Below are 17,331 nucleotides of genomic sequence, written 5' to 3'. Positions count from 1 at the left end.
GTGAAGAATCAAATGAGCCCTGAAGCATGAATTCCATTTTCATTGCTTTTTCATTATAGAACGTCCCTCTCCCTCTAGATAAAAGAGAGGACTTGTATTTCCAGGACTGGTAGCCAAGTTTCTTCTAGCACCATTGTACTCAGGGGCTGTGGATGTACATTCAGGGCTTCCCGACACGGTGTTGTTCCTGCAGGTGTGCTGTGTGTACGGTGTAAGTAGAGACAGGAAACTGTATTGGCTGGGACAAAAAGACACAGCAAAAGAGATGCTGCCTTACTCGATCAAAACGGTGTCTGAATAGCTCTGTTTCAGAGCTACCAGTACAAAGCAGCATTAAAATGTAGCCCTGAGCAAGGAGCCTCCTACTTTGAATCACACCTGGCTATTTACTTGGAAACGGAAGAAGCATAAAGACATCCTTTGTGAGATAAAAAGTTTCTAGTGGAATATGACAAAAAGCATGAATAGAACAAAGGCAAAAATGACGATTCTGGAAGTTGGCTCAGATTTTAGGAGTGATGAAAAACATCGGGAATGCAAAAGAAAAAAAAGCGCCGGCAACGCCTCCTGCCCGGGCTATAAAGGGCTCCAGGCCAGGGGGAAGCGAGCACTTGCTGCCTGCACTGCCGAGGCGGGTGTCTCTCTCCAGCCCTCCAGCCTCCACCAGCCTTCGCCATGAGCACCACTGTCAGGCAATACTCCTCCTCCACCTCCCTCAAGGGCCTGGGGGGAGGCTCCAGCAGGCTTTCCTCCGTGCGTGTTGGGGCAGGAGGGTACCGAGCCCCCAGCGTCCACGGAGGCTCTGGCAGCTACTCTGTCTCTTCCCGCATCGTCTCGGGGCTCGGGAGTGGCTATGGGGGCAGCTACTGCAGCAGCGTAGGAGGGGGCCTCGGCGGCGGCTTTGGGGGTAGCTATGGGTCTAGCTTTGGGGGTGGCTATGGGGCTGGCTTTGGCGGTGCCTTTGGGGGCGGCTATGGGGCTGGCTTTGGAAGTAGCGATGGCATCCTCATGGCTGGCGAAAAGGAGACGATGCAGAACCTCAACGACCGCCTGGCCGCCTACCTGGACAAAGTGCGTGCCCTGGAGGAGGCCAACACTGACCTGGAGGTCAAGATCCGGGAATGGTACAAGAAGCAGGGACCTGGTCCCGAGCGTGACTACAGCCCCTACTACAGGACTATCGAGGAGCTCAGGAACAAGGTAGGGTGCTGCGATTATCGAGATTATTAAAGTCACTTTTAAAAAGATGACTTCATTCCTAAAAGCTGAAGGGAAGGCTATTAACAAATGACAGGTGATTGGTCTGGTATGGGAAGACAGAAGGAGCACACTTGGAAATAACCATCATAATTTATGAACAGCAGTTTCTTGCTCATGCCCCCCACCAAGGCACAAAGATGGGGTTTCTGTTGACCGTTTGAGTGTAGGGCGAAAGACGGCGCAGGAAAGCAGGAGGCAGAGGCAATCAGCCCTTGGTTCCAGTGACCTGATGCTACAGGGTGCGTGCTGCCACGCCGGTCCTTCCCTGCCTTTCCTTGACGCTACTTGTGCCCCAAGTATGTGCTCCCTTTGCCAGGCTCCTGATTAAGCACTCTGCAGGCAGGGACTCGCTATCTCTTTGGCAGTGTTCACTACTGAAAGATATGCAAATGGCGATGCTAAGTTGTTCTCATAAGTATCCAACAAATCAGATCTTTTCTAGCCTGATATGAGGCTCCAGGTGGAAGTTAAAAAAGAAAGAAACTGCCCCATGGGATGCCTGTTCTTTTGGGAGGTGCCAACACAGACACAAATGAAAATCCAGGAGTGAAAACATACTGGGTTGTGGTAGGTGGCTTCAGAGGTGCTGGTCAGGTGTGTGCCCTGCATTAAAATGCAGTAGATGAAACCATGGCCCAGCTTGTTTCTTTATTCTTAGCAGCTCCCTGGCTGGTTTTAGGCAACAAAACTTTGAACGAAAGCACCAGAATCTGTCCTTCCTCTCCTGCCCTGCCATCGTTGTCATCCCTCTGCCCACATTAATCATCGTGAGCTGGTTGCCTGGTCCTTCACCCCTGCCTGACCTGGGGCTCTGGAATGGGGCAGCCCTGACAGGCTCAAGGGTCAGCCCCGGGGGAACTCGCATACCTAGAATATTTCAGTTCTTTAACCCTTCTTGTGGGCCTTTACCTTGGGGTAAAGGGCTCTTGCCTTGATACACAAAGAGTCTCTGCAAATTCCAGCTTGTCAGGCGTGCTCCGATCTGGAGCACAGGAATGTGCAGAGGCAGGAGCTGTCTCCAGATTTGCACGTTGCTCAGGTTGCATTTGCTGGGTCTCACAGAAACCATCTGCTTGTGATACTGAGGGAGGCAGACCCTTCCCTTCCCTCCCCTCCCTTCCCGAACCTGCAGCTGGGAAATTACCACATCAATATTCCTGGATTATTGCGTGGATATCCCCAGAAGCATCAGAACTCAGTGAGAGCTTTTCATTAGCTTGTGGCTACAGAAATTACAGCTCATTAAATGGCCAATCATTTTCAAATCCCAGAACAAATATTTGCACCTCAGGTGTAGTTACGAAAGCGAAACGATTCAGGCACAAGGCGCTCCTTCCTCAACCCTTTTTCCCTTCTCAGCTGGGCTGTTCAGCATGGCCAGGCAAAGCCCAGGGTGCTGCCAGGGCTCTGAGCGTGGTATGAGCACGGTGTGAGCGCCTGGAGGTGCCACCCCGGCAGGGGGAAACAGGCTGCGGGACGTGCTCATGCCAGCGTCTTCCCTTCACAAGACCGAATCAGTGCAATGAGACACAGCATGGGCGTCCTGCCGCTCTCTTTGCAGAGGCCACGTGCAAGTCCAGCCCCACAGGCGGGAGGTTCAGTGCTGCTCCAGTCCTCCTTTTGAACGGGAACCAGGCAGCAGCATGCTCGTTTTTGGAACTACTTTTTCACTCTTTTCCTTTCTTTTGTCTCCCCCCAGATTCTTGCTGCAACAGTCGAAAATGCCAACATCGTCTTACAGATTGACAATGCCAGGCTGGCAGCTGATGACTTCAGAACCAAGTAAGCCCAATGCCTTCAACAGTTATTTGGAAAAGAGGGGGAAAAGCCAGTCTGCTTAAGGCTTTTCTTTGCTTTCGGCAACTGAAGTTGCTCCACCACGTCACTGCTCACTAGAAGTGAGACATTTGGGAAGCGTGCATCTCTTCCTGGTCACAGCATTGCCTGGACATTCCTGGAGAGCTGTGCACGCACATTCGATCAGAGATGCTTGGCAGATATGTGGCAAGGTGGGGAAGGAAACAGCAAGAAGAAACCTGTATCAGCTGGGCTCCACGGTGCAACTGTGTGCGTGTGTTCCCAGGTTTGAGACGGAGCAGGCTCTGCGCCTGAGCGTGGAGGCCGACATCAATGGCCTGCGCAGAGTCCTGGATGAGCTGACCCTGGCCAGAGCTGACCTGGAGATGCAGATCGAGAACCTGAAGGAGGAGCTGGCCTACCTCAAGAAGAACCACGAGGAGGTGAGCACAGAGACCAGCTCAAACTGGGACCTCCGAAATGCACCTTGTGCACAATGGGAAGTGGTCAGGTCAAGTGTGCAGGAGTGTCTCTGCAATTAGGGCTGCCAGGAGACTCGAGTAGGCAAGGGGGTGGGAAACCATCCCTTCGCACAGAAACTCCAGGAGAAGGTCTGTGAGGTTCGTCTGCTGGGTGCAAATAAGAGATTTGCCATGATGGGAATATACTGATTTCATTATGACATGTATCACGTGCCTCTTTTCTGCCAGGAGATGAATGCCCTGCGCGGGCAGGTGGGTGGAGAGATCAGCGTGGAGATGGATGCTGCTCCTGGAATCGACCTCACCAAGATCCTGGCTGAGATGAGGGAGCAGTACGAGAGCCTGGCCGACAAGAACCGCAGGGACGCCGAGCAGTGGTTCTTCAGCAAGGTGAGCCGGCTCGCCGGCGGTGCAGCGGGGCGCACGGGACCCGGGGCCGTGCCCGCTCGCCGGTGCTCTACCGACACAGTTTTGCGTTGCTGCAGACGGAAGAGCTGAACCGGGAGGTGGCCATCAACACGGAGCAGCTTCAGAGCGGCAAGACGGAGATCACAGAGCTACGACGCACCATACAGAGCCTGGAGATAGACCTGCAGTCCCAGCTCAGCACGGTACGAGGGGCCGGCTCCCTGCGGGGTGGGGGGCGCGCAGGAGCGTGGGCCAGGGGAGGCGTGGGTGCTCCCATGCCGCCCACCCACCGCCCACCCCTGAGCCCACCCCTCTCCTCTGCACGCAGAAAGCGGCGTTGGAGGGCACCTTGGCCGACACAGAGGCGCGCTACGGCACCCAGCTGGCCCAGCTGCAGGGGCTGATCAGCAGCGTGGAGGAGCAGCTGGCCGAGCTGCGCTGCGACATGGAGCGCCAGAACCAGGAGTACAGGGTCCTCCTGGACGTCAAATGCCGCCTGGAGCAGGAGATCGCCACGTACCGCCGGCTCCTGGAGGGCGAGGACGCCCAGTACGTAGAGGGGCTTCTCTTGGGAGGGCACATCGGGAGGGGGCGGGTAATAGGCACAGAATATGCTGCCTGGGCACTCAGTCCAACTGCAGTTGTCAGGGTTCACCTTTACGTTCATACCAGCCACGGGTGCCCAGTGGCTCTGTCTCTGGTGTCTGTCTGCAGTGAGATGCTCTAATGGGCACCTTCCATGGCTGGAGGGGGCGGTGGCACCTCGACTCTCCAGGAGAAGCTGTGCCATGGCTTTAGCTACTGCTACAAGACTTCTCTGATTTCCTCCTGCCTGAATACAGACCCTGTGTAACAACAAAAAAGGATTTTGTCCCTAACTTGTCTTTGGTTTTCCCCTTCTCTTGCAGTATTTCTTCCCAATACTCCTCCGCTATGTCCTCCCACTCGGGCAGAGACGGTAAGAACCTATCTTGCTACACATATTTATAACAAAGAGCTCTGAGACCTGCTTTTAGAGCAGCTGCCAAACTGATGGAGTGAAAATCACTCCTCGGGCGTGCTGTGCCACCTCGCTGGCTGAATCAGTGACAGCAGTCTACAGAGCTTGTGCGCACCTTACAGCTGCTCACCACAGGGAGAAGCCGTCGAGAAGGGAAATGCCTTGTGCTCCTTTACTGCAGGAATGATTTGCCCTAATGGGCCTCGTGACTGAGCAGCCACTGTCCTGGCTCTACACAGACCTGAAAAATCAAGCGACACCATACATTTAGGGAGGAGGCCTTTTGCCTTCTTGACCTTTCCATCAGCTCTTCCCTCTTCCTAGCCAATGTAGGCTTGTTTAAAACAGCATTTTCCGGTTCCTCATGGATTTTCCCACATCTTTCTTAAGAACATGCAACACCCGATAATATGTTAAGAAATTGCCCTCCTTCCTGCCCGTTGAATAATCATTCTCTGCTTCCCTTTTGCAGTCACGACATCTTCCCGTCAGGTCCGCACAATCGTTGAGGAGGTGCAGGATGGGAAGGTGGTCTCCTCCCGGGAGCAGGTTGCACTCACCACTCGCTAGGAGGGCAAGCAGCTCTGTGGAGCCTCGACCCCTGGCTCCAGGGGGTGGCGAGCTGAACCCAGCATTATCTGAGGCCATACGTGACGGGGCTGTGTCACAGAAAGCAGTCAGCTTCATTCATCTGCTCCCCCTCCCTGTTTCACCCCCATTTCACATGGGTGCCGTCGTGCACTCTGTACACATTTAATAAAGCTTTTTTCCTTGTTCATGCAACTGCAGACTTGTCTGTCACTGATACGTGATCTCAAAGCCTCAGGGTTGTGTGTTCATGCCAGGGAATGTCCTAAGAAACCACAAGAAGAAGCCAGCGAGAGGAGGGGAATGGAGGGATACAGGTTCCATTTGGAGCAAAAATAATTTGAGACAGCTTTTTCTACCGAACTCGTTGCTTGTACATACATGGGACCGACTGAGGCATAAACCAGATAAGATACAAAATGAAGGCAATGATGGAAGGATGATGCTTGAGGCTGATGTGCCACATGACTGATACTTAAAGCCAATAAAATAAAGCTCAGTTCTCTAACTCTTGGTGCCATGAAGAATCCCTTTCTTCTGTAAGTTGAATTTAAATTACTTCAGCAAGACTACTGCTGTCACGTGCACCATTCCGGGACACGAGCACAGCATCAGACTGGTTGGCAAATCTTATACACACATGCGTCTGTCTTATTTGGCTGCCTTTACATCACGGCATTAAGCACATTGTACAAAAACTTTGTACAGGCCTTTTCATGTTGCCCAAGGGCTGCACTTAACAGGCTGTAAAGTAACCATTGCTTAATCTGCAGAGGGATGAGTAGCAATAACTTTTTATCACTACGGCATCTAGTAGGTCACTGCTGAAATCCTTGAACACACGAACTAGTTATCGCATGTCAGCAACATCTGCAGGCAAGCTGCCACTCAGGATTAGGTGACAGAGCAGCACGCGGGCAGCCAGGTACCAGACCTGCCTTTGCCCACCCACCTCTGGGGAGTGACAGGAACCAAAGGATGCTGCGCTGGTCGCACATCCGCCGAGCGTGCTTTGTGGGCTAGGTAGGAGAGGAAATCCTCGTAGACCTGAAGCCTGATGGAATCACTTAGATCCAACTTCATGCTTTCTAGCCAGCGGTGCATGGGAGCTTTGTCCGGTCTTGGATCAAGGCCTCATGTTCATCACCCACCTCAAGAATACAGGTTCCACAATACCACAAGAATGTAAATTTGGGCCTTAGACAAAAGGGAAAGGTAATGATTTGCAGTAAATCAGCTTCCCCGTGCTGATAATGATGTACAAGGGGCTTCTGCGGCTGATGGTAAGCAAGCACGCTTGTCTCTTGGATGATTATTGATGATTCATTCTCTCTCAGCCTCCCCTAAGGCAGTACAGTCCTTATTGGACAATTACACAGGCATGCTTCCTGGCCCGAACAGCCTCTTGAAAAGAGTTGATGATGTCATGCCGGGCGTGACAAGACAAGCGAAGGAGAGGGAAGGTGATCGAAGAAGTGGGGAACCTGCCAGGTCTTTCCAGAAAAGGGATTGTGAAGAGATGTTATCATTCTATTGTTTAGGAATTACAGAAACGGGTAGGAAATGAAAGCCAGACCAGAGTGCAGAGTTCATTGACTGTATCACGCTTTTTCTTTGCTGGAGTAACAGACCTTCCTTGCAGAAATAGGAATTCTTCCAACCCAAGTGAGCTAGAGCCATCTCAGAAATAAAACCTGGATGAAGCAATAATGTACTTTAGCATCAAGCTGTCTTAGACTTCATGGCAACAGGCAAGGGTGCAGCCTGGAAATTCCAATCCAACGGCAAATGCGCTGGGGTTTTTTGCCATCGGAAGAGAGTTGTTATATTTCAGTTGTAAATGACAGGTTTTTAACTCTAGAGCTGTCTGCAGAAAGGCTTTCTGAAAACCACAAACATTATGGATTAAATAGAAGTAGGACACTAAAAGGAGACGCTAGTCCAAGAGTACCTGGCTCTGCTGGCAGCACAGCAAGGCACAGGCACCTCTGCAGCCAACAGGACACAAATTATTTAGTTATCTTTGACATCTGTCACCCAGCGCTAAGATATCCATTTACATCTGTCAGCAGGAGGTGCTGAAATGAGCACCTGAGAAAAGCTGGGAGAATAGCTGGGTGAGCTGATGGAAAGCCCAGGTTTGTAATCTGCTCATTCAGTTCCACTGGGAGGATCTTACCAGGGGTTTTCCTGATTCACCACCATATATTTGCATCAATGAAAAGGCTTAAATTCTGCGTACGGCTCTGCATAACCCTATTCTCACAAATGAGAGAAGTCCAAGCTCGGCACAAGTAACCACTCTGTTACATTACAGTGCTCTGAAGAAGGAAAATCCCACGTAACTACTAGTCAATTTATTTTCTGTTATTACTCTTCACTACACACGGTTCGTTTCTGTGAAACGCAAACAAATCATCACGCCCAAGAGAAGGACAAACACTGGTTTTGGAGACCATTTTTCCAATTTTCTGCGAGATACAAGCACAGCAAGAAAAGCCTGGTTAGGATTCAGGAAGGAGTTATAAAAGCAAGTCCTCAGTGAACAATGGTGAAATTTTAATGGACAGCAAAGCAAAAAAGGAAAACTAAGAACGTCCTTGCAAGGTTATTTCATCAGCTGAGAAACAGAGAGAAATATGTAGGATGTGCCAGTGTCAAACCGAATATATAACAGCAAGAATACTTAAATGAATAATAGTTAAAATGAGATCATGTCTCCAATCTTTAAAGCTCCACGTTCACATCAGACAGTTGTTTTTACCATGCCCTTGAGAAGGAGCATTCCTGTCATTATTGTTTCCATCCTACAAAGCATGAAATTGAGACTCGGAGAAGCTGAACAATTTGCCTAGAGGGATTTGCAAAGCTGGGATCGGAGCCCTGGAGCATCTGGTGTCATCAGTGAGATGGAGATCAGTTTTGGTACAGCCAATAACATGCAGAAAAGACATGGAATGACAATTACATCAATAGCTAGATAAGCAAATACTTTGTAAATAGCAAACACAAGAATTTTCCATAGGTAAGGCACTGAAATTTAGCCAATGATGAGCAGATGAGAGCTAGGGCTGTTTGCAGTTCTCGCTGCTATCTCTGGGCTTCCTGATAAGGCTCTCCCAGCCAGAAGCCAGCCCTGCTCGGGCTGGGGAGACAAACACGACCCCGAGCTGGCGTGCTTTGGATGCCAGACAGTCCCCGCCTTGCAGCTGCTTCCCTGCCCTGGCACTCCCTGGCGGTCGCTTCGAGCCCAGACCCGATCTGGGGCTGGCAGTCTCGCAGGGTGATGGACTCCGGCAGGACTCAGCGCTCGGTGTCGGTGTCGTGTCTGAGTCACCAAGTCTCCAGGGGAGTTCTCCTGGACACGGATACAGCTAGTGACTCTGGGAATACTTGTAATAACGTGAAAGGCTGGATCTCCTTCTTGGGGGCACATTATACTTTCTGAACTTCATATGCATAAGCTTAAGAAACAGTCTTAGGCCTTAAAATATTCTGAGACTACCAAAGGACATCCCTCTGGGGAAACCTAATCTTTCTTTCTCATTTTCATTGCTCTTTTGAACCTGACAATTTTGTGCAGTAGAAAACCCCTTGGGAATGACCCCACAGCACCCATCCTCTGCCGCCACCCTGCTCTCCCCTATAAAGCGCAGTATAAGACGCAAATGTAAAGCTGTATAATGCCTTTCTCTCCATTTTTTACAAAGCTCATTAAATGGGAGCAGCACCCTTGCCTAGAGGAGGCTTTTCTGCTCATTTGTTACTGGAAGTAATAATTTTTCCTTGTTGGGCCTGCACTGCTGTTTCTCAAATGCCTGCCGGGAAACCCTCGTAAGCCATCATTGCTCTCTGCCTCTTACGGCCTTGGGGCACAGCGCTGCCTGCGAGGGGCTCCCAAGTCAACTGAGGACGGCTCATCAGAGGCATTGCCCGTGGCTGGCTGCGAGGCTGTGGTGAGCAAACCTCCCTCCGTAGACGCCAGTCTGCAAGTCAATAAAAGTTAATTCTGGAAAGAGCCTTCCATTATTCATGTAGGTACTGTCATTAACAGATCTCCTCATAAAAAAATGAAAATCTCTTTTAATAAAATGAGCGCTGTAACTGCTGGCAGGTCTTGAGGTATGCTGTGGTGTAAGAGCAAGAGCTGGTTTTAATAAAAATTTCAAATTTTGGAAAGGAAAAAAGCTGCCATGAAGAACACACAAATCCAGTCAAATCAGGAGTGACGTTATTATTCTCCTTTATAAAAGCTGTAGAAATTCTAATCACCTTTGGCTACAGAGGCCTACGGCAAGGTCTGAAGTGCAAAAAGTAAAAGAAACGTGGACATTTCTGCTTAGTTTTCAATAACTGAAAAAACCCCCGCTCATGAACGTTTTAATTTTTCTCATTGAAAAATGAAGGACTACGTATTTCTCCGTTAAATGAAATGAAGTGTTAGCTCAGCATTATTTTCACAATTCTTCTACAGAAAGAAGACAACTTCTGTCCACTCCTGCTCCTGATTCGCTCCCGCTGCAGCAGCGAGAGCAGCTGCCGGGCTCCGCTGGGCTCCGCGGCAGAGGTGCCCGATCCTGGCCACGCCACAGCCTCTGCTCAGGGTCTCGCCGCCGGTGAGGCATGCCATGGCACCACGGCACAGGTTTGACTTGCTAATGATGGATCCAGCAAAGGATGGACGTACACAGAATCCGCACCACATTTAAGGTGCTCTGGATTTGCAGTGTCAAGATAAAATCAAGACTAATGGACTTACCCAGATGGCATAAGCACTATTTCTGAAACAGGCTGCCCCTGACGCATCCTTTATGTGATGTGTCCAGGTGAGCTGGATGCCAAAACCAAGGCTGAACAATACATGGGCGAAAGTCAGTCAATATTAGCATGGCTGTATTAATATTATTAGTGAAATGAAAGGTTGAGATGACAAAGCATTTTAATTATTTCCCTTCTTCCTCAATTCAGCATTCCAAGACTAAAAAATAGGTTTAATATCTTTTCTAAAATGATCTTTTCTAGTGTCTTTTCTAAAGTTAACACATTTCCCCTAGGTTATATTTGGAGAATTTCCACGGTGCTGGTTGGAACTGGGTCAGAACTATACAGGATCAGGCTGCTTCTGAAATCTTCCGTGTTACTGTTTTAGAAATTTTATGAAACATCTTATGCAGCTGCCCTCTCTTGGCAGTGAATATTCATAATAAACTGCAACATTTGGTACTCAGGAAATACCCTTTTCTCTTTTATTTTGGATAAATATTTGAATATTTTCTCTACCCTCGAAAGCAGCAAAACAAATATGATAGGATCTCCCTTCTGAAAGGGGATGAGTTGATGCACGCAGGAGAAATAACCCCGGCTACACTCAGGGGCGATGTTTTTCTGTGCACTCCAAGAGAAGAGCATTTTGAGGTCTAACGACCCGGAGCCCGGCAGGTTCTCACTCAGCTGACGGCCACGCAGAAGGGGACGCACCCTCACTGCGGCACACTTGCGGAGAGGCAGCGTGGTGCAGGGTGGTCTCCGGCTCCGCTCCCAGGGACCGCAGGGCAGCTGAAAGGGGGCATCCCCGTTTCTGGTCACAAAGGGGTCAAACAGGCCCCCTCTGACAGAGCAGCTTTCCCACAGCTTTCTCTTTGCGGGGAGGCTCACCCACATCAGGGGTGGATAATTGCTGTGATGTTTTATTCCCCGGGCACTCTCGGGTATTGTCGTTTTTCGTGTCACTGTTGTTTAGTTGTCATCACAAGCCAGACCTGATGATTCAGGAAGTAACATTTTTGATGTAGTTTTGAAACACGCTTCTGTTAACCAAAGCATCTTTCTGTTGTGGGATTTCTGGAGACAAACGCCTTTGGGGAAATATTTCCGGCTGAAAAAAAAAAACATAGTACTAGCCAGGTCACAAGGAGGAAGAATAAACAGCCCTTCTCCGGTGGCAACATCCACGAGGAATGGTATAAATAGAGGGCTGTGGGGACAGAGGGATCACAATCGGATCCCACAGCGATCTGCGCAGCTTGCCTTGGGCTCCGAGTTGGCTCCTCGTGCTCTCACTATGAGCTGTGCCGTCAGGCAGGTCATTACTACCTGTTCCCAAGGCAGGAGCAGCACGGGCAGTTCTGCGGCTGGCAGTGGAAGAAAGGTCTCCTCCACCTCCTCGGGAAGATATGCTGCCTATGACTTAGGTGGTGTGGTTGGCAATTTTTCTGGTGGCAGTTTAAGCGAGGGATTACTCGGGAAGCAGCTGAACACCGGCAGTGCTACTGGTGGGAGCTTTGGAGCTACCCAGAGGGCTTGTTCTACCCTTGGATTCAGCGGTGGCGGCATCTGCACTCGAGGCGTCGGTGGTGGCTTTGCGAGGGTCAGTGCTGGTTGCGGCGATGGGATCTTATTCGCTAACAACGAAAAGGCGACGATGCAGAACCTCAACGACCGCTTGGCCTCCTACCTGGACAAGGTGCGACTCCTGGAGGGAGACAACGCCGACCTTGAGTGCAAGATCAGGGAGTGGTATGCCAAGGTAGGGCCTGCCTGTGAGCCACGCGACTACAGCTGCTTTCACAAGGAAATCGAAGACCTTCAAAACCAGGTAAATCACTGTTTTTCAACAAAATTCTGATATTTCTTTGGGCTTCGCTTTCACACGTGGATAGACCAATGTCAAATGACAGAGGCAATAGCCATGTCTCTGGAGGAGCCCATGAAGCAATGGTTTATATGAAACAGACGGTTTGAGGGAGGAGGACGTTGTGTTTAGAGAGAGCTGGAGCTTCAGCGCAGCCTGCTCCACTAAGCTAGCACGCGGGTTTCCCTGCTGTAATGCCATCTAACTGATTAATAATCCCAATATATGGAATCATTATAAAATAAGTGGGTTGCACTACCCCAGGTGGATGTTTCCTCCAGGTCCTTCTGTAGCTGGAGAAAGCCACAAGCCCAAATCTCTCTCTGCTGCATTTTCTTTTCCAGATCCTCTGTGCAGCCATGGAGACTAACAAAATTCTTCTGAATATCGATAACAACAGGATGACTGCTGATGACTTCAGAGTGAAGTGAGTACGGTCCTGACTGGACTGAGGGGTTCACACTGCCCGTGCAAGGGCAGGTGAGCGATGGTGATGGGGAAACCCTGACACCCTGCTTGTCATGCTGCCGCATGACAACGCAGATCTCTGGGAAAGGCGTGGATACCATTGGCAATGCTTATAGCATCGCAGGCCTGCAGCGAAGGAAGAACTTGGTCTCGTATTTTTTCCCCACAAACTCAACTCACAGGCTTGCCATGGTTTCCTGCCATGCTGACCTTTCTTTGTTGCCTGTGGCCTAAGGTACGAGACTGAATGTGGTCTCCGGCAAAATGTGGATGCAGACATTTGCAACTTACGCCCGGTCCTGGATCAGCTGGCCAGCTGCAAGACTGACTTGCAGCTACAGTGTGAGGCTTTGACCGAAGAGATGTGCTGTCTCAAGACAAACCACGAGGAGGTTAGATTGCCCCTTCTCTTAGAGAAATAAGGAGAAAGAAGAAGGAAAGTCCCCCTGAGACTAAATATTACTGATATGGTGCGTGTGTTTTCTGCAGGAAATGAACTGCCTGAGGAAACAGGCGACTGGAGATGTGAGCGTGGAGGTCAATGCCTGTCCTGGCCCAGACCTGAGGAAGATCCTGGAGGATCTGAGGTGCCAGTATGAGATGCTGATGGAGCGCAACCGCAAAGAGACTGAGCAGTGGTATGCCTGCAAGGTACTATACGCAGGCAGAGCTGTACCCTACTCTGCCTGTTGGGGGAAAAGGGAAAAATGAGAGATTAAGAACACTTAGCGGAGATGTCTTAATATCAGCAAGTCTGTCACCGATGTGCTCAGCATCTAATTGTACTGCCCTCATTCAGCGCTCTTCTGCTCGTGGTGGAGGGGCCGCTGCATGGTGTTACAGGGTCACAGCAGAATAAATGGGAGGGCCTTAGATTTGGAAATACTCAGGTGCGCTGCAGGGCGCGCACAAGCAGTGTGGTGAAGGCCCTGCCGTAACGAGATGCTGTGAGAAGTGAGGAAAGGGCTGCTCTTTTCTAACTTTGCAGGTGGAGGAGGTGAATCTGGAGGTCATCACTAGCAGCCAGGAGATCGAGTCCAGCAACAAGCAGGTCACTGAGCTGAGACGTCAGCTGCAGGCCTTGGAAATCAATGTACAAGCCCAGCTCACCATGGTAGGTGATGCCACTACGATTTGCATCTCAGACTCCCCAGCTCTCTTTAGAAAGCTGCATGACCAGAGCCGTACCTGTAACCAGACGGGCTAAGCTCGCAGCATGCCCAGGTACCTCTGTGTTGTTCCTATTCTCAGAAAGAAAACCTGGAATCCTCTTTGGCGGAAACAGAATGTCGCTACAACAAATACCTGGCTGAGCTCCAGAGCCAGATCTCCTGCGTGGAGCAGCGACTGGCTGAAATACGAGCAGAAATGGAGTGCCAGAACCAGGAGTACAAGACCCTCCTGGATGTCAAATGCCGCTTGGAGCAGGAGATTCAGACCTACCACTGCCTGCTGGAGGGGGGCCAGCACGACATCATGTACGCAGACTACAGGCAGACCTGCGCACAGTAAAATCTCTATGCTTTGACTTGCAGGGATATGAAAATTTGTGATACAAATGGTAAAAGCAACACTGTGGTGAGGAACCAGTGCTGACCTGTTAGCAGACAGGGTCTGTTAGCAAACCACGAGGCTTTGAGGATTTGGCTATGATAAATGTCCAGAGCACAAGCCAGAGACCATTAGCCCCTCTTGGGCCAGGGACGACGGCCAGGAGAGGCCCCCAGAGCTGGCCCAGGCCCCCGGGCAAGGTGCAGCATCGCAGCTCCTTAAAGGGCGGTTCTCACTGTGAGCTGGGCAAGGTCTCCTACCAACACTGTCATTTAACTGAGTTTTATTGGCTTTGCCACAGCTAGACAGGATTAGGGACTGGCAGTTGAATTAACTGAAACAATAAATTATCTAAACATTTTCAGTTTCACACAACAAGTTTAATTAAAGTTTTGGGAAATTTAATTTGTATGCAAAGCAGTTGGCTCTTCCCTGCCTCCCATTGCCTGAGATTCTGGAAGAGCGAGGCATGCTGTTAATCTCATAAATGGCTGCACACACATAACCGGCCTGAGCACCCACCTGCTCCAGTAGTTTGGAGAAAGATGTATTTTAATGGTGGTGCCCTGAGGTGGGCTCTCCTGAGTCTCCAGTCCTAAATTAGTTACATGAAAAATCAGTTCTTGTTCCAAAATGCCAGTTGCAGTGGAGGAAATGACACTGCTAGCGCTTGTCTGGGAGCAGCTGGTAATCCCAGGCGTGTCAAGGTGGAAAAGCAATAGCTGTCACCAGCCAGGCAGGACGGAGGACGTGCTACTTGTTGCTCTTAATGGCCCTCATGGTTCTAAGGGGAAATGGCCAACAGCGACTGAAGAGGCGCAGCTAAAGCCAGTGCTCCAGGCCAGGGCGCAGATCTCCAGGGCGCGAATGGCAGGGGCCTTGGTGACCAGCGCTGTCTCCTTTCCACAGAGGGACAGTGGGAAGAGGAGTCCCTGCAGCATCAGCTGGAAGAAGTGGTGGGCTTAAAGCCAGTCTGTGTCAGCCATGCCTGCCCTAAGCCCGTGCGCTCCGGGCGAGGATGCGTGAGGTGAGGTGTCCTCTAGAGCCCTGTGAGTGTGACCGTGAGTTGCCTCTTTAGTCCTGCTGGGTACCTGGGCAAGAGGAGGATGCGAGATCGCCAGGCTTTTCTGGGCAGCAAAGCGGGGCTGGAGACAGGTTCTTTTTCCTGGAGAGAGGCAGCGCAGGGAGTCAGGCGTGCAGGGCCGCGGTTGTGACTGTGAGTGGTGGAACACGGGGACTAGTCGAGCTGCGGTAGGAAGCGGTGGCAGGGGATGCCGCTGTGGGGCATTTATAAGCTTACGCATGGGAAGTATTTTTGGCATCGGGGGTTACTGGTAGTGGATGTGTTTAAATAAGGCTTTCAGCACAACACGGAAATGAGGAACCGGCAGGGGAATCAGTCACATCTTTCAACAGGTGTATAAAACTAAGCAAGCTAGAGAGAGGAGGGAAGAGAAAGGTCAGTACAAGAGCAAGGGGGACGTAAGAGAAAGGCACAGCATGCAGCTGAAACCCCTGACAAAGCAATGCTTCTGCTCTCCCTCAGCAGGTCACGGCAGACAAGAGAGCTTCCCTGCCAGCCCCACTACGCACCCCCCTGAGGAGGTCTCTCAAAAAACAAACCGTTTGGAAAAAGCAAGGCAAAAATAACCTGACAGTTCTCAGTTCTGCTTATAGCACCAGCTGGGAGGGGCTTTGCGGAACGGCTGCCTCCTGCCACCCACGCTGCCTGCTGCCTTCATCTTCTGACACTGCTTTGATCCAGTCACTGGTCTTCACTTGGGCTAATCTGTTTTGCAGCCAGTTGTCTAACAGCTACCAAAGCTTGTCTCTAATAAAACTTTGCTACTACTAACACAGCCATGAACCTGAGAAATAATTTCTACAAGTATATAACACACAAGTATTGTAAAGATTGTTATGCAGATATTTATATTGATCATACCCCTCTGGTTAGGAATCCACCTTTGATCTATACCCACAAAGCAATCACTACAAGGGAAAAAGGAAAACAAGCGACGCTCCCATCTGCCGCGCTGCTGCTGCTGAGTTCAATGGCTGCGGGTCGGTGATGGAGGGGCAGCTGCAGGGTGATGGAGGAAAGGGACAGGCTGATGCTGTGGCAAGGGACGTTTGCTACTGGAGGAGGAAGCATAAGCGAAGACATAGAGTAGAAGGTGATGAGGAAAGAAGCATTCGGGGAGGCTGGACAGAGTGCAGGGAAGGAGTTTCAAGGCAGTCTGACAGTCTTCTACTGAAAGAGACTTCTGAGCGAGAATCGAGTTTTCATTAAAGTAGGTGTGTGATATCTAATCTAATCTAATCTAATCTAATATAAAACATAATATACACCACCTTTAAGCTATTAGGAATGTACAGTAACAGGGTAAAATCAAGAACAACAAGTTTTCCCAAATAATACTGAAGTAGTAATTTTGAAAGCAAGGCTCTGCTGGCCTTGACACACCCTTCTGGTGGAGGAAAATAATTCCCAGAGAAAACGCTAAATAAAGAACCTCCAAATGGATTTAAAAAAAAGGCAAACAGGAAGAACCAGCTGGCAACATGTGGGAAGATAAAAGGGTGAGACAAATTAATATGTGGGAGAGAATTTTTTTAAAAGTAAGATATAATAAACAGCCAGAAAAAAAAAGATGCTGGTATTTTATTACCACAAAGAAGGGAATTACAAACGCATTCAGGAACACAACTGCATTTTGCTGCTTGTGCAGGCAAAGACTCAAGACCCAGCCTGCCCCTCCTCCCCGGGAGCAGTACCTAACAAACGTGTCAGGCTGTGAGCAGCACTTACAGTCTTTGCTCCTCATCATGTAGCTCTTTTTCTGTAATGAAGTATTTATTGGATGGGGATTGATGACTAACCTTACACAGAGGTCTAACGTGAAGGCTTCCAGCATGAAGACTTCAGGGGATACGATGAGCCTGAACCAGTGTCCATTTCTAAAGAATGAAACAGCTCAGACATTTCTGGAATGACAACGTGGGCCAAGCCAAAGCTTGGCCACAGACAGCTACTCTCTTGGCAAAAATCACAGCAAAGAAGGGACTTTTTGTAGCCAGTTTTGTGTCTTGCTCTGAGCCCTTGCTCTGCAGAACGCCTTGTCTGCTCATGTGCACCTCTCGTG

General features: G+C 50.0%; 2 protein-coding genes across 2 annotated transcripts; both read left to right on the top strand.

Annotated features, from left to right (window-relative positions):
* Positions 1-596: 596 nt before the first annotated feature.
* LOC142067834 (keratin, type I cytoskeletal 14) lies at positions 597-5,730 on the top strand. The gene is made up of 8 exons (XM_075116808.1): positions 597-1,200; positions 2,960-3,042; positions 3,344-3,500; positions 3,768-3,929; positions 4,025-4,150; positions 4,276-4,496; positions 4,856-4,905; positions 5,420-5,730. Exons 1-8 carry the CDS (start codon positions 676-678, stop codon positions 5,515-5,517), a joined length of 1,422 nt encoding a protein of 473 aa, XP_074972909.1. The 5' UTR covers positions 597-675; the 3' UTR covers positions 5,518-5,730.
* Positions 5,731-11,596: 5,866 nt separating this feature from the next.
* Positions 11,597-15,182, top strand: LOC142067696 (keratin, type I cytoskeletal 19-like). Its single transcript, XM_075116599.1, has 7 exons — positions 11,597-12,130; positions 12,511-12,593; positions 12,870-13,026; positions 13,124-13,285; positions 13,623-13,748; positions 13,886-14,112; positions 15,095-15,182. The coding sequence occupies exons 1-7, from the start codon at positions 11,597-11,599 to the stop codon at positions 15,180-15,182; spliced, it is 1,377 nt and encodes a 458-aa protein (XP_074972700.1).
* The last annotated feature ends 2,149 nt before the right edge of the window (positions 15,183-17,331 follow it).

The sequence above is a fragment of the Phalacrocorax aristotelis genome, chromosome 23 (genome assembly GCF_949628215.1).
Source record: "Phalacrocorax aristotelis chromosome 23, bGulAri2.1, whole genome shotgun sequence".
NCBI lineage: Eukaryota > Metazoa > Chordata > Aves > Suliformes > Phalacrocoracidae > Phalacrocorax > Phalacrocorax aristotelis.
The sequence above is the reverse complement of the archived record's forward strand: the minus strand, read 5'-3'. Positions and strand labels throughout refer to the sequence as shown.